This window comes from Toxorhynchites rutilus, chromosome 2, assembly GCF_029784135.1.
Source record: "Toxorhynchites rutilus septentrionalis strain SRP chromosome 2, ASM2978413v1, whole genome shotgun sequence".
NCBI lineage: Eukaryota > Metazoa > Arthropoda > Insecta > Diptera > Culicidae > Toxorhynchites > Toxorhynchites rutilus.
The window spans coordinates 176,738,726-176,755,507 of NC_073745.1; the positions used below are offsets into that span (position 1 = coordinate 176,738,726).

The window sequence follows — 16,782 nt, forward strand, 5'->3', positions numbered from 1 at the left end:
AGATGTTTTGATCAATAAATCTGGATAATGCCGAAGGGAAAAGTGATTACGGAGAGAGAAGAAAGACAAATCCATGCATTTCACCAAGAAAATGTTAGTATCAGAAAATTGCTCGTCGGATTGGACGATCCCATCAAGTAGTGCTAAAAATTTGGTAAGAATGAGAAAGCTTCACGTAAATCGAAGCTGACGGGATGAACGGGAAATAGTTAGAACAACTTCGAATGCCCCAAAATCGCTTATGCAAATGAAGCAATATTTGAATTTGAATGTTTCTCGGGTTACAATTCGTCAAGTTTTGATAAAAAAAAATCCTCACATAACAAAAACATGGTTTAAGCTCCTAATCTCACATCATCTCACATCGGAAGACGTCTGATGGTATGTTGTGACAAAGAATGTTTCCAAAAGAATTCATTTTGCTATATACCGTAACGAAAAAATCTTCAATGTATAGGTTATCTCTACGGACGAAAAAAAACTGTAAGGGGTTGTATCTAGGACACGACCTCATATTTTCGACGTAGAACTACGCAATTATATTATGCAATCCACATGTTTACCACTTCGAATATTATTTTAGAATGCATCGAAATTTTTGTAATAGATTATGTTCTTCGTTACAAATAAATTTGATTAACGTCCTTTACCGTTTGATATGATGCCAAGGACTACCAAAATATGTGAACGGAAGAATTGTCAAACGATCATTGTACTTTACTTTTCCCTATTTACTATTTTTCGAACCACGAAAGTTCATTCACCTCTAGTATCTGAAATGACGATTTTCCCAGGCTTCTCAGTTCAGAAGAACGTTTTAGGGAAACATATTCCGGTCTACACAACGATAATATTTCATTAATTGTGATATATGGGTAGAAATATTTCCTATCCATTGATGCAAACACCTTTCCAATCTACCTGTATCGAAATGTTCGAGTTATAAGCATTCGCAATACGGGTAGGGTTAGCACACAAATCTGCAGAACAAATGTATAGGAAAAAAAGAAAGTTCTTCCCGGTTTTCATGAATTTAAACCGTATAGAAATTAGCGAATTGTAATGTATAGCATATCAAACAAATCTTAGAGAATTTCCGATTCGATTGGTATGCAAATCATGAGAATTCGTTCACAGTGAAAATAGTTATTAACGTTAACTTTATTTCATAAAAACGTTACCTGTTTTCTGATTTGGCACCCTTCCTGAAAGACGTAGTTCCACGTCTAAAATTGTTTAAAATATATCTTTATTGGACATATCCTGCAAACACTTCCTTTTGAATACACATTACTACGTGGTATCAGTTGATTCATCGAGTTGTAAGAATGCAACCGGAAATCATCAATACTTTCTGTCAGCATCTGAACCAAATTTTAATTTTTAGCTTCTGTTCTACGTATAACTGTGTTTCTTCACAGCGACTTTTTTTTAATCAAAGCAATTATTTCAGATGTATTGTAGAAATTATCAAACAATAATTCTCCTGATGCAATAAAACTCCTTTCACCGTTTTCAAAAGGCTTCTTATGCTCTAATAAAATTTCATTTAATTCAAATGATGCAATTGTGGCTGTTTTCGACTATGAATTCGATCTCGAGCAAACTTTTCATTTTCATATTTTTTGTGAACGACTTATTTTGTACATGACTGATTTTAGTAACTTGTAGGGGAGGTGGGGGTAAAACGAATATGTTAAGAAGAACTTTAATTATATCTTTGTATACGCCAAGCGTCTTGATTATATTCGATCATCACATCATCGGGTAGCCAGTCTACTCTAATCTCTACTACTCTTCGGAGCTCTGCTTAGATACCTCTCTGGGCGGAGACAGCCGGTTTTTCAATAATTTTCGTAGCTGTTTAGTCAACTGGTGCCGAGGAAGCTTCCGGAAAATGGGTGGAAGGTAAATCTCAACAAAAGTCCGAAATTTCATTGTGCGTGACCTCCAGCGTAAGGAGTCTCAACGAAACATTGCGGAGGAGTATGGGGTAAGCAGTGGTGCGATCCAACCGGTCGTTCGGAAGATGCTCGGCCGTTTGGCCGATCGACCGGGGAGAAGACCTAGACGTAAGACTAATGCAAGAACGGACAGGCTAATCATCCAGGAAGTAAAGAAAACCTCACGAACGACCATTCGGGCGATTAAAGAAAGGTTGAATCTGGACCTTTCCAATCGCCCCATTCCCCAACGCTTGGTGGAACGGGACATAAAGCTACTACGCCAAAAAGCCACCGATGACCAGCAACACCAACATAAAAAATAAAATGATCTGAGCCTAGAGGCATGGACGGAAACATGACGTAGGACTTTGAGAACAATTACTATCGAATTGAGTTCTATAATTGCAAAATCTTCGATATTACCAACGTACTCAATGTTATATCCTACATGATAGAGACGTGCATTGAGCATTATATGATTTGAAAGGTTGTTGTTTCTAATGAAATCTTTGTCAACGTTTAAGCCAGTTTCTCGTCGAAACTTTGAGGAGAATAAGGTATTGCCACATTCCAAGTTATCTTCTCTACTTTGATTCTGATAAGTGTTGCTATCGGTAAATGTAGAATAATTTATAATATGCAACGACTCACCTTGCCGTCAGCAAAACACAAGTGAGAACGGATAAGGAAACCAGACCATGGAGTAGACCAAAGCAGTTCACTTTGATGTATAACACTAACTTTTCATCTAAGTGAACCAGTTTTTTTGAACCATTCTTTCGATTTTTCGTTCAGCGGCATCAAGCACAACAAGAATGTCAGCTAAAACCCAAGAAAAACATAAGCAGCTTCACAGTTATCCATGTTCTGGCATTGATGTCTTTAGATTAGATAAGACATTTTCAAAGTTGTGTGGATTTATTTTAATCACTGGAGAAAGAAAAGGTGCTTCTTTTTTAAAACTCGCAAATTGTGTGTAAAAATACGTTTCCCACCCGACAATGCTGTGTGTATTGATTTTTTTTTTTTTAATTCGTTTATTTTTACAGGCTCAGTTACTAAAGTTTAAAGGAGCCGAATTCTTAAATATAATTTTAAAACTATATATATAAACAATTTTCTTACATCTATGGTTAGTAAGGTGGAAAACCGATTACTCGCGGTGTACTCGAGTTTAGGAGGGTGACATATTTTTAGGAGAAGGATGGGATATAAGGAAATTGTAACAATGTTGATGAACACTCAATTTATAAATCTATTCGTATATCTATAGTGTATTTACATTTCAACTTATTCTACTATTTATAGCAAGGGGACGAATTACCCGCAAAGGAAGGAAAGGAGGGTATAAGGATGTAGGGGCAATCACACACGAAGATCTATAGCTTTAAGGAAAAAATATATATGGGACATGTAATCAAGGTCTAACCGAGCCAACACATCTCTCACCGGCACATTGGGCTGTCTTCCTCGGGCCCGAAGGGAGTTTTTTAAATTCGATCTGGCGACCAGATACACCTCGCACGACCAAACAATGTGCTCGATGTCATGATAACCTTGGCCACAAACGCAGAGATTGCTGCTGGCAAGATTGAAACGGAAGAGTAGTGCATCTAACGAACAGTGATTGGACATGAGTCGGGAGAAGGTGCGAATAAAGTCCCGACTCAAGTCCAGACTTTTGAACCACGGTTTGAGGCTAACCTTAGGGATAATCGAATGAAACCACCGGCCCAATTCATCTTCATTCCACTTGCGTTGCCAGTTAGCGATGGTATTTTTGCGGACTAAAGAATAAAATTCATTGAAGGCGATTTGACGCTGATAAATATCGCCTTCAATTCCACCTACCTTTGCTAATGGGTCAGCCCTCTCATTACCCGGAATGGAGCAATGTGAAGGGACCCAGATAAAGGTAATGACATAACAGCGTCTGGATAAAGCACTCAAAATTTCTCGTATTCTCTCAAGGAAGTACGGCGAGTGCTTTTCCGGCCTCACTGAACGGATAGCTTCGACAGAGCTAAGACTATCCGTTACAATGTAATAGTGTTCAACAGGTCGTGAGGCGACGCTGTCCAGCGCCCAATGAATTGCTGCCAATTCAGCAATATACACTGAGCAAGGATTCTGAAGACTGTGTGAGGTGCTAAAAAATTCGTTGAACACTCCAAATCCTGTGGACTCGTTTATAGTGGACCCATCAGTAAAGTACATATTATCACAATTGATACCCCCATACTTTTCATCGAAGATCGTTGGAGCGATCCTCGATCGTTGGTAATCTGAATATCCATGGATATCTTGCTTCATGGACAGATAAAAATGCACAGAGGAATTGATGTAGTCAGGGAAACAAACACGGTTGGGAATATACGAAGAAGGATCAACCTGCATGGAGATGAATTCATGATATGAACTCATGAATCCGGAGTGAAAATTTAGCTCGATCAGCTGCTCAAAATTTCCGATCACCAATAGGTTCATGACCTTACACCGGATGAAGAACCGAAGAGATAATAAATTGAAGCGATCTTTTAGTGGGAGTAGGCCTGCCAAAACCTCGAGACTCATGGTATGCGTTGAGGGCATACATCCCAACGCGATACGGAGACAAAGATACTGAATTCGCTCGAGTTTAATGAGGTGTGTTTTGGCAGCTGATTGAAAACAGAAACTGCCATACTCCATCACTGAGAGAATAGTTGTTCGATACAACATTATAAGATCTTCTGGGTGGGCTCCCCACCAGGTGCCGGTAATTGTACGGAGAAAGTTTATTCTTTGTTGGCATTTTTTACTCAGATACCTAATATGGGCCCCCCAAGTACATTTGGAGTCGAACCAGACCCCAAGATACTTGAATGACATAGCATGAGTGATCGGTTTACCCAAAAGTTGAAGCTTTGGTTTTGCTGGTCTATGCTTCCTAGAAAAAACCACCATCTCTGTTTTCTCCGTGGAGAATTCGATCCCTAGCCCAATGGCCCAGGTTGAAAAATTGTTCAAAGTATCTTGTAAGGGTCCTTGCAGGTCGGATTCGTTTGGTCCTACGACAGACACCACTCCATCATCTGCAAGTTGTCTTAGGCTGCAATTTTGTGTAAGGCAATTGTCGATGTCGCTTACATAGAAGTTGTACAAAAGGGGGCTTAAACATGAGCCCTGGGGGAGGCCCATGTAAGAGACCCGACTTACTGCCGAATCTCCGTGAGAAAAGTTCAAATGTTTCTCACAAAGCAAGTTATATAACATATTATTCAATAGAGGCGGCAGACCCCGAGAGTGTAATTTGTCCGACAAAACCTCTATTGAAACAGAATCGAAGGCCCCCTTTATGTCCAAGAATACTGAAGCCATTTGTTTTTTTTCGGCGTAAGCCATTTGAATTTCTGAAGAAAGCAACGCAAGACAATCATTCGTCCCCTTGCCCCTGCGGAACCCATATTGTGTATCTGAGAGTAGGCCATCCGTTTCAACCCATCGATCAAGGCGAAACAAGATCATTTTCTCCAACAATTTCCGTATACAAGACAGCATTGCTATTGGGCGGTACGAATTGAAGTCGGACGCGGGTTTTCCGGGTTTTTGAATAGCTATAATTCGCACTTGTCTCCAATCATCTGGAACAATATTATGCTCCAGAAACCGATTGAATAAATTCAACAAGCGATGTTTCGCCACATCAGGGAGGTTTTTTAACAAGTTGAACTTAATTCTATCCGTTCCTGGAGCCGAATTGTTACAAGAAAGGAGAGCAAGAGAGAGTTCTACCATCGAGAACTCGGAATGAAGATCGCACCTATCTTGTGGTATATCTCGAACAATTTTTTGCACAGGAGCGGAATCGGGACAAACCTTCCGTGCAAAATTAAAAATCCATCGATGTGAATATTCTTCGCTTTCATTCGATGAAGAGCGATTTATCATGTTTCGAGCCACTTTCCATAATTTTTTCATTGACGTTTCTCGTGACAAACCTCCCACGAAATTTCGCCAATAAGCACGTTTTTTCCCTTTGATCAAATTTTTGAACTGATTCTCAAGGGCTAAATACATTTGAAAATTTTCAGGGGTTCCACGTTTCCGAAAAGCTTTAAATGCATTCGATTTTTCTACATAAAGCTTGGAACATTGGCTATCCCACCATAGATTGGGAGGCCTTCGAGAAATGGTGGAACCTGGGATGGGTTTCGTTTGAGCGCGAACCGCGCTGTCATAGATCAAACGAGAAAGGAAGTTATACTCCTCCAATGGAGGTAAACCATCTCTGGAATTGATGGCTAGAGCAATCGCGTCCGCATATTTTTTCCAGTCAATGTGTCTTGTGAGGTCATATGCCATGTTTATAGATTCAGAAGAATTCGACCCAATGGTGATGGAAATTTTGATTGGCAAGTGGTCACTACCGTTGGGATCCTGGATTACATTCCACTTGCAATCTAACGATAGTGAATTCGAGCAAAGCGAGAGGTCAAGAGCACTTGGGTTAGCAGGAGGTTTAGGTACACGTGTTGTTTCCCCAGTGTTCAAAACGGTCATATTGAAGCTGTTACGAAGGTCATATATCAACAATGAACGATTGTCGTCCTACTGTTCCCCCCAGGCAGTTCCGTGAGAGTTGAAGTCTCCCAAGATCAATCGTGGCTCAGGAAGGAGTGAGCACATGTCATCAAGTTGTTTGCGGCTAACCGCAGCTCTCGGAGGCCAATACAAGCTGACAATACAGAGGTCTTTGCCTCTGATGTTTGCATGACAAGCAACAGCTTCGATCCCTCCAATAGGTGGAAGGTCAATTCTAAAAAATGAGTGGCACTTATTGATCCCCAAAAGCACCCCTCCGTATCTATCATCACGGTCCAAGCGCATAATATTAAAATCGTGGAAAGAGATATCATCTCGCGAAGAAAGCCAAGTTTCGGACAGAGCAAAAACATCACAATTGTAGTTATGAATTAAAAATTTCAATGTATCCAATTTAGGGATAAGACTACGACAATTCCACTGTAAAACAGTGATATCTCCGACCTCTCTATTTGAATTAGACATCAAGAGAGATAATCATTGCAAGGAGGGGCCATGTTTGCATCAATTGTTGCAAAATTGTCTTTAATACTGGAAGCATTGAGATGACAAGGGTTCTGATGGAGTCGGAAACATTAAAACACTTGAAGATTTGGTCCAAAAGGTCAGACAACTTTATAAATCCCGATTGGGAAGTTGAACTGGACGGAATAACAGGGACAGTTGGGGTTTTTGATGTCCCCTCGAGTGCTGGGCCATTCGAAGGTGAATTATTCCCACGGAAACCAGGAGGAACCTGATTTTGCTTGTCCGCTACACTCGATTTTTTAGGCATGCTAACAGGGGGTATCACCGGAGGGGCTTGTCCTTGAACTTTGGGAGTGGTCACATTTTTGCGCCGGGGATTCCCTTGGAAAATGAACGGTGTGCCCCCGTTAGCTGTGTCCGCTTCTATTTCGTCAACGGGCAACGTGGCGAAGACATTTTGTGTGTTGATTGGTTGTTGTTGTTGGGCCAGTGGAGAAGCGCCCTTTAAAATATCCGCAAAAGTGCGTTTCGAGCGTTCCTTCAAAGAGCGCTTCTGTTTCTCCCAGCGACTCTTGTAATTTTCACAAACTGAGAGCTCGTGTGGGGATCCCCCGCAATATGGACATTTATGCTCAGTAGCACTGCAGGATTTCCCCTCATGTTGCTCTCCGCAAGTGGCACAGCGCTCCTTGTTGGCACAATAATCCGAAGTGTGACCAACTGACTTGCATTTGTTGCAAGTCATGGGCTTTGGCACGAAGAGTCGCACAGGTAGTCTCAATTTGTCCACCATAACGTAGTCAGGGAGGGCGGCACCAGCAAAGGTGACTCGAAACGAGTCGGACGGCGTAAATTTAGTTTGGTCCCCATCATGGGAAAGTTTTCCGAGTTGGCGACAGTCCAAGATTTTCACTTCCATTGAGGGGAGCTTCTTGAACTTGCCTTTTCCTTCTGCTTTTATTTGTTCGCTCGTCAGACCCGTTTCAGTTATCACCCCCTCAATTTCTACGTTATGGGAGGGTATAAATGTTCGATATTCGAGAGTGAAATGTTGATCAGCAACAATCTCGTTTGCGTGTTTCCGTTCATTCACGACAACTCGCAATTTGTTCGGTCTAACCCTGCGAATTTCAGATACAGAAGTGTATCTGGCCAGATCTTTCATGATCTGAATCACGTTAAGGTTTTTTCCTTTCGGTTTTGGCCGGAGGAAAACAACCCAAGGGCCAGTTCCAGGTGCATCTTCTGGATAAACTCTGACACGTGGAGCGGAGACAACAGAGGGGGAGACGAGGACGAGGACGAGGACGAGGATGAGGATGAGGACGAGGACGAGGATTGGGTTGGATCGGAAGCATCAGAAGGGGGAAGCGAAATCGATGATGGGAGAGGGGGAGTGGAAGTAACAGTGGGTTGAGAAGGGAGGCTTGCAATTTTCTTAGAGGGGGGGCTTGGTAGGATGAGCGGATTCGTCCCCAGAAGAATTATCTTCCTTATGAGGGACTCGTTTATGTTTTTTCCCAGATCTTGTATGAGATTCATTATCGGAGATCTCCATCTCTGGAGATCCTCCACTATTCTCCATTCAAAAAAATGTCTGTCTTATTTCTAAATTATTATTGATTTTAACAATAATCTTAAAAAAATAGCAAAAAAAAATTATGATAATTATATCAAACAATGAACAAATGAATTGAATAATAATATTAATAATAAATATGTGTACCTTAATATATAAGTTGTTCCAATAATGCGCTCTACTGCCCTAATCAGGGAGAGACAGAGGCTACGCGCTACGGAGACAACACAATAGCGCAAGAATAGCTTACGCAGCCACGTGATGATGAATCCCGTTTGCGACAGTCACGCGATGGCGATCCCGTTATGCCGAATCAGTTCAACAGGCGCAATCTGGCTCGCTGCAAGAGAGCTGCTTCCTTTGTTCCTTCGTTCCACTTCACAAATGGTCAGGTCGAAAGCGGACAGCAATGACCTTCACTCGTACACGGTTCACTCGTACCAATAGCACAATAGCAAAAGTGGCAACGCACAATACCGACACTGAACTTTACTCGTTAAGAGTTGGATAGCGAATGTGTATTGATTTGATTCACGTTATTTTTCATATTTTCTGTTGGGACTCTACCTAGTTTCCATCAAAGATTATGTTTAATGAAAATTCTATCAGAGATGAAATCCCGTAACGACATTTTTCAATTTTCACTGACAATCCGGTAATACTTATCACGATAAAACGTACACGCAATAGTTGGATTGAAAGCAACGAGAAAACTGTTTTTAAATTGAAAGTATCTTAATATTACACATGAATTGAAAAAAAGGCTCGAAAATTTACAGCACCGCCAAAACATATAATTAAAACGCAATGATGAAACCAATCCTAATTGAAAATTTAAATTTGATCATATATTAACAAAATAAGCCGTGCGTTACATGCATTTTTCTTATGAATGACAATTTCGTCTATTCATCCGTTCCGTCCAGCGCAATCTACTTTCCACATGTACCGAATCAGTTCAGATGCACTCTATTCGTTCTCAAACAGTTCGTTCGGGATCAGTTCGCATGGTGAACGACCGTTCGTGTACTGTTATTAGCAAACTAGTTCTATAATACCGTTCGCGAACCATTTGCCCTAGCATGGAGGCCATCGCCCGCATTGGATACAAACACGGTTTTTGATGCTCTTCTCCCACAGGCCAACGGCGAGTAGAGTCTAAAAAAATACATACTTTATTCGATAAATTGTTCACTTGTTTTATATATTTACAATATTTGTCATTTAATAAAGAGAAAAATGCTTAATAAATTTCCTATTCAATGGTATCTAGTACAACATATATCGCAATGACGATTTTTTATAATATGCATTTGAAATCTCTTAATGTTTCGTTACATTTTTCGCAGAGTAACCCCCCTATAAAGAAATCAAAGGCGTAGTTCTACGTCAAAACGACTTCAGTTAGCAAGGGACCATCTCAACGAGGCATTGGAGTTTTAGAAGCGCGTTATTTGGTCGAGGACTTCCAGAACTGGCACCCGCAACAAACTACGATGCACGGTAGTGGAAACATCATGGGGTTTTCTCGTGGGCTGGGGTGGAAAATATAGCGCAGGTCAACGGTATTTCATCGATAGTTTGTGCGAGAACCAGGAAGAATGCATGCTGAAAATGGGACTACAGGATAACTCTAGCAAGATAATGACCCGAAGCATACTGCTAAGAAAACAGCAGCATTTTGGACAACAAGATGGACAAAACCGTCGTTGAATTGAAATCAAAATGAGTAGAATAAAACTGGCTACGTTTCTCCAGTAAGTTGTCGCAATTCAAAATAGTAACACCGTAAAACTTCTAATGTTTTCAAGAAAAAAAGCATTTAAAAATATATTACCTCGTTGCTTTTTTACCATTCGTAGGCAATTCAATTGGCGTCGCTGTGAGTTTAGAAAACGCTTGTTGAATTCTAGGCTGTTGTTGATGCTGAACCGTCTGCTGCAGCTGATTCTGTTGTGCTTGTATTGCATTCGCCTGCATCGTATTTTTGCTGGAGCTGTGCCCATGTTGACGTGTTGATGTTTTAATTTGAATGTTGTTTCCGCTGAAGATCGAGCTATGATCCGCGTTCAGGATGTGTTCAGTATCTGAAAAATAATGATAAAGCTATGAGAATTTTATTTTTGTTCATCAAAAATTTTACTTAAGGGGGGACCCCTGTCTGGAAGGTCGGAAAATAATGAATTTTCGTGGATTTTTTTCGGATGTTACGAATAAAATGAAGTGTTCGTGTATTTTGGTTATTGTTTAAGGTATATTAGAATATGTATTTTCCATTTTTTGAGTGCATGAATATTTTCCACGCTGTTGACAGCTGGATGTGTAGATGCTGTCTGAAAATCGGTACCTTGTTGGTGGTATCTATTCTGAAAGAAACGGGGTATCGTAGATCAAATTCCAATGAATATTTTGAAACTTTAGGACAATACCTAAAGCGTTACATAGGGGTTTTTGAAAATTCGAAAGATTGCCAAAACGGCGGCCATTTTTTTAAAAATTAGATATTTTTCATGAAAAATCTTTAGACAGAGATTTTTTAAAAATCGAAAAAAATGAGATATCAAAAAACGGCTATGTAACGCCTTAGATAATTCATTTTTACATGCTGATGAAAAAATTCAGCCAAATTGTTCGAGTAGATACTAAGATATCCAGTGTTTGCCAAATGATCCATTCATTGAAAAAATCGCTTTCGTTCGTTCATATATGATCATACAGAAATCATTTCCCTCAGCGGCATTCTTTTGTTGTTATGTGCTAGAAATCACGACACAAAATAGAACGAGACAACTCTGCTTCGGTTCGCAAATCATGATACTCCGCAAGCGCAAGCAGAACCATCATATAAGCTTTCGGTGCAAAAAGTTTGTTTTCTTCTTTGCCTCTAACATATGCATATCGTCCTCTCCATGCATCATGAAACAGCAGGATCATACAGCGAATGATTCATATTCAGCTAATATAGCAGATCCTGATTTTTAAGTCTCAGAGAGTGCAAACTATATGATTATTTAGCTCGATAGAGGCTAAGGTAAGGATAGACAGATCATATTTTCCATTTTTAACGTCGCTATCCCTTGAAATATGTATATTCATATAATCGCATAGTTTTACTAGCAACATCGCTCTCTTTTCCCATTCGATGCTCTCCGCCAGTGGTGACCGAATGATGACGTAATTTTTGTTGTTTCATTTATTGCTTTGCGCTTGTCTGTGCAGTGGGTTTCGCTATAATAAAACGGGACGATATATGCTGTCATTCATACAAGTATCTGAATGATCCTCTCATATTTGGTTATATGTTCGTGAGAGGTTACTTGCATGACACATCCAAACACTGGAGATATCGATACCACCAGTTGAAATAAAATGGTTTCAAGAAAATTTCATACTTTTGGCTTTACAACGAAATCAAATATAGAAAAATCCTTTTAGGACAACATTTTTGAGCCCTCTCCTAAAAATATGTCACCCTCCTAAACTCGAGTACACCGCGAGTAATCGGTTTTCCACCTTACTAACCATAGATGTAAGAAAATTGTTTATATATATAGTTTTAAAATTATATTTAAGAATTCGGCTCCTTTAAACTTAAGTAACTGAGCCTGTAAAAATAAACGAATTAAAAAAAAAAACATTTTTGAGGGCATATGCTTCTCAAAAATGCAAAAACAAAATTTTTTTTTTTAAATTTTCCAGACCGGGGTCCCGCCTTAATCCAGAATGCAGGTTCAATCGAAATCTATCATGTGTAATCAGTTAACATGAAAACATGAAAATGCATGACATACCGTGATCCTCCTTTATTCCAACTAGTGCATAATTCCATCCACTTGACATGAAGTGCTGTATTTCACACTAGCTACCTTATTTCTTCTGATAAACCACGTTTATGTATACCGTAATCGTTCGCTAACTGGTCCTGGTTCAACTGGTCTGCTTTTTAACTAAGCGAACGTTAATTGGTCCTTGGACCAGTTGAAAAGCAAAATTTCGTAAACAATCGACGCCATATTCAAATGGAAGATTGGTTGTGAAGGGCATTCGAATGTAATTTGAAATCTTATGAAAATTGACATTACTTTCGCATGACAAAAACATTGATTGAATTACAGAAAAATAATTTCCTCAAATTATATTTCGTACCTGTTGTCGCATTCGAAGCGAAACTTTCATTGGAATCCTTTTGTTTATCCAATGAGATTATCCATGAGATCAACGTGAATCAAACTATTCATTGAAGTTCCCCTCGATTTTATTTGACGTTTAACATGTCGGACCTGTTAAAACGCGAATGTCTATAACTGGTCTTCCCTTTTCGCTCAGTTAGTGAATGTTTACTGTACTTGCAAAACTAAAGCTATTCAAAAAATTGGCAACCAAGTAGGGAGATGTCGGGAAGGACAGACGCGGAAGGGAAGACGGATACCCCTGTGTAATTGATAAATTACATTTGTGATGTGTTCGTAGAATGTTAGTTTGCAGTCCATTGTTACCCCTAAATCTTTGATCGATGTGAGACGGTCCATTCTGCTGCTAATCACTTCTTAACTAAAATTCAGCTGTGTCCGAGATTTGTTTTTTTTTATCCCATTTATTTATTTATTTATTTATTAGGCTCATTAGCATTTTAGCTGTAACAGAGCCGGGTTTTAATCGTGTACATGTACATATGTTTATGTTACTATACATTGTAAATTACACAATAGTAGCCATTTAGGCGTTAGGTTCTCTGTTCCATAACATTATGGTAAATTACACAGTAGTGTAGCGCCATTTAGGCGTAAGGGTATTCTTTCTGTTCTTCCATTGTTCAGCAGACCGGACAGCGGAGACAGTTGATATTGATCATTGATGGGTTATTTATAGAACAGCAGCCCGATGTTTCTTGCAGAGCAGAGCAGTTGTATGGATGAATCGATCTTATTTCGACCGTGGACCGATCTCCATCGCTGATGATGGTTGCGTGGACGTAGTTATTCTATAACAACACAAAGATGGTCAATTGAGGGCCCTGAATTTGAACGAGATTTGTTGAAGAAAATTATTTTGCATTTCGTTGCGTTCATTTCCATGCCGTTTGATATGCACCATCTGTCAACCTCATGTGTGCCACGGTGTCAACCTCATGTTGCAAAGCGGTACAATCGACAGGTGAGCTGATCTTGGTAGATCTTTAGGTCATCAGCGTACATGAGATGATGCGAATTAAGATGATGCCCTAGGTCGTTCACAAACAGAATGAAAATCAACGGTCCGAGGTGACTACCTTGTGGTACACCAGATGGTGTAGCGAAGCAGCTCGACTTTGAAGACCTCTGTTTCACGAAAGCGGATCTTCGTTGCAGGTATGAGAGCAGCCACATGACCTCGTTTTGGATTCACGGAAAGATGAAGATACGCAGTTGTCGTAGTCAGCTTCCAGCCTCCTGAGTTCAGTACGGTTGTGCGCGTTACGTAGACGCAAAAAACGGCGTCGAGCTTTACCGAGAACAGAACGCTGCAACTACAGCGTTGCCATTTAAGCCGTGAAGAATTCTGTGCTTCAATGTTTTTTTACTAAAATTAAACCTGATTAAAAAGTAGAACATTTAGAACCACTCATTTTTTCTGAGTTTTTAAAGTTTCAAATCACTCATACTGCTTGTAAAGGGTGTGTCACATCAAATTGCATCACGGAAAAAAACGCTGTAGAAATTCGCCCAGTAGACCGATCCTTTTGAAAATTTTAGACAGTAATATAAAAACTATTAAACAACTTTTGGCATTTTCTTTTTATTCATACTTCGAGCCCAAGCCCGTATGCTCGCACCTTCCTCTTTACCCCGTCCATAAGGTTCTGTACAACGTCAGGTTGTAGTTTTTTTTTCCAGAAATCCATTTTCTCTTGAAGTCCGCCTCCGATTTGACAACTTTTGGGTTCTTCCGGAGGGCCTGCTTCATAATCGCCCAATATTTCTCTATTGGGCGAAGCTCCGGCGCGTTGGGCGGGTTCATTTCCTTTGGCACGAAGGTGACCCCGTTGGCTTCGTACCACTCCAACACGTCCTTTGAATAGTGGCACGAAGCGAGATCCGGCCAGAAGATGGTCGGGCCCTCGTGCTGCTTCAATAGTGGTAGTGAGCGCTTCTGTAGGCACTCCTTAAGGTAAACCAGCCCGTTTACCGTGCCGGTCATCACGAAGGGGGCGCTCCGTTTTCCGCAAGAGCAGATCGCATGGTGTGGCCACCATGTACTTTTTGGCAAACTTGGATAGTTTCTGCTTGCGAATCTTCTCCGGAACGCTGAATTTGTCCTCTGCGGAGAAGAACAGCAAGCCCGGCAGCTGACGAAAGTCCGCTTTGACGTAGGTTTCGTCGTCCATTACCAGGCAATGCGGCTTCGTCAGCATTTCGGTGTACAGCTTCCGGGCTCGCGTCTTCCCCACCATGTTTTGCCTTTCGTCGCAAGTGGAGGCTTCTGAACCTTGTATGTAGGCAGGCCCTCCCGCTGCTTGGTCCGTTGGACGAATGAACTTGACAAATTCAGCTTATTGGCGACATCCCGGACCGAACTTCTCGGATCACGTCTAAACTGCTTAACTACGCGCTTGTGATCTTTTTCACTGACGGAGCATCCATTTTTGCCGTTCTTCACCTTCCGGTCGATGGTTAGGTTCTCGAAATATCGTTTTAGTACTCTGCTGACCGTGGATTGGACGATTCCCAGCATCTTACCGATGTCCCGATGTGACAACTCCGGATTCTCGAAATGTGTGCGCAGGATTAATTCACGACGCTCTTTTTCGTTCGACGACATTTTTCCAAATTTACGAAAAATTGACAGTGAAGCATGGCCAACGTGATCTATACACTCTTATCTGTTTATAAGCGAAAGCTGAAGATATAATTCCTAAAAATTAAATTTCTACAGCGTTTTTTCCGTGATGCAATTTGATGTGACACACCCTTTATGTTGCTTCTATTATTCGTACGATCACTCCTCATAAGTTCTCGATAGAGTAAACAAACTGACTGGTTCAGAGTTTGAAGCCCCTATTCAATACACCATGTCATGACCTTCCGGATTTTATGAATCGATGCCAAATTACCCAATTATCAAGGGGTTTTTGATGCAAAAACAGAAATAAATGATTCTGAAGAACTTCATTGTATTTCTGACTGTACATTCGTGGTGATGAAATGCTATCTGAAACCAGGCTTTTTTGAAAATATCAAAACCATCGCCTGCAAAGTTACGAGTTAAAAAATGACACGTTCCATAAGACCTTCCAGTATTAAGAAATTCTATTCAAGTTAAATTTCTTTTTTTCTGAGAAGTTCTCCTGAAATAGTGAAACCCATGGTATTAAATAGCTTACATAGGACCTTTCCATATACACCGCGACCATTTGGCACAACTGGTCTGCAAAATCTTCATGGAATCAACGGGAGTGTACGAGACATCTTGAGCGACGATTCAAAGAGAGTAGCAGCGATCTATCGTCTGGACATCCAAACATCCATGGGTACAGGCGATCAGGAAGTCCGACACTGTGCTCATCTGGATCCCCGGACACATTGGGCATCGCAGGGAATGAAGCGGCCGATCGATTTGCCGGAATCGATCACACTGGACCATTTTTCACCCGGGAGGTGCCGCTTGGCGACGTGAAATTGTGGATCACCAACTATTTCCGCACCTTTCGGACCGAAAGGTGGCTTGCAGAGAGAGGGCAGTTCCTCAGAAAAGTCAAGGGCTCGATTGCCAGATTTGATGGCGTAAAAAGAATGAAAGAACAACAAATCCTGTCCAGACTGAGGACCGATCACTACTCGGTCTCATATGGATTCAACAGAGGACTTTTCCATCTACTCCGCGACCACTGCCAGATACACAACTGATCTGCGAAATCTTCATGCAATCAGCGAGAGTGTACGAGACATCTTGAGCAACGATTCAGTAGCAACGCTTGTCCCTTCCCCTCCACGATTAAGAGGAACAAGACCACTTCGGCATCTTCGAATCATCAGTGGACTGCACAACCTTTGGCCCGTGTATCTGTAAAGAGTGTGTGTATGTATTGCCGCGACTAAGTAAAAGTTTATAGATCGAATAGGAGGGATACGAAACAGGGACACAACGAAGGAAAAATCATTAAACGTTGACATCGGCGTTCCTGAGGAACAGGTATAGATGAAGCAGAAGATCAGGATCACGGCTACC

At 40.8% G+C, this 16,782-nt stretch overlaps 1 protein-coding gene across 3 annotated transcripts in view; it reads right to left on the reverse strand.

Annotated features, from left to right (window-relative positions):
- The window catches only part of LOC129771214 (uncharacterized), a 273,566-nt gene that overhangs the window by 167,821 nt on the left and 88,963 nt on the right, over positions 1-16,782 (reverse strand). For all 3 annotated transcript variants that reach the window (XM_055774637.1, XM_055774636.1, XM_055774635.1), the window contains exon 6: positions 10,415-10,664. In XM_055774637.1, the coding sequence (XP_055630612.1) occupies positions 10,415-10,664 (250 nt within the window). The remainder of the gene's footprint in view (positions 1-10,414; positions 10,665-16,782) is intronic.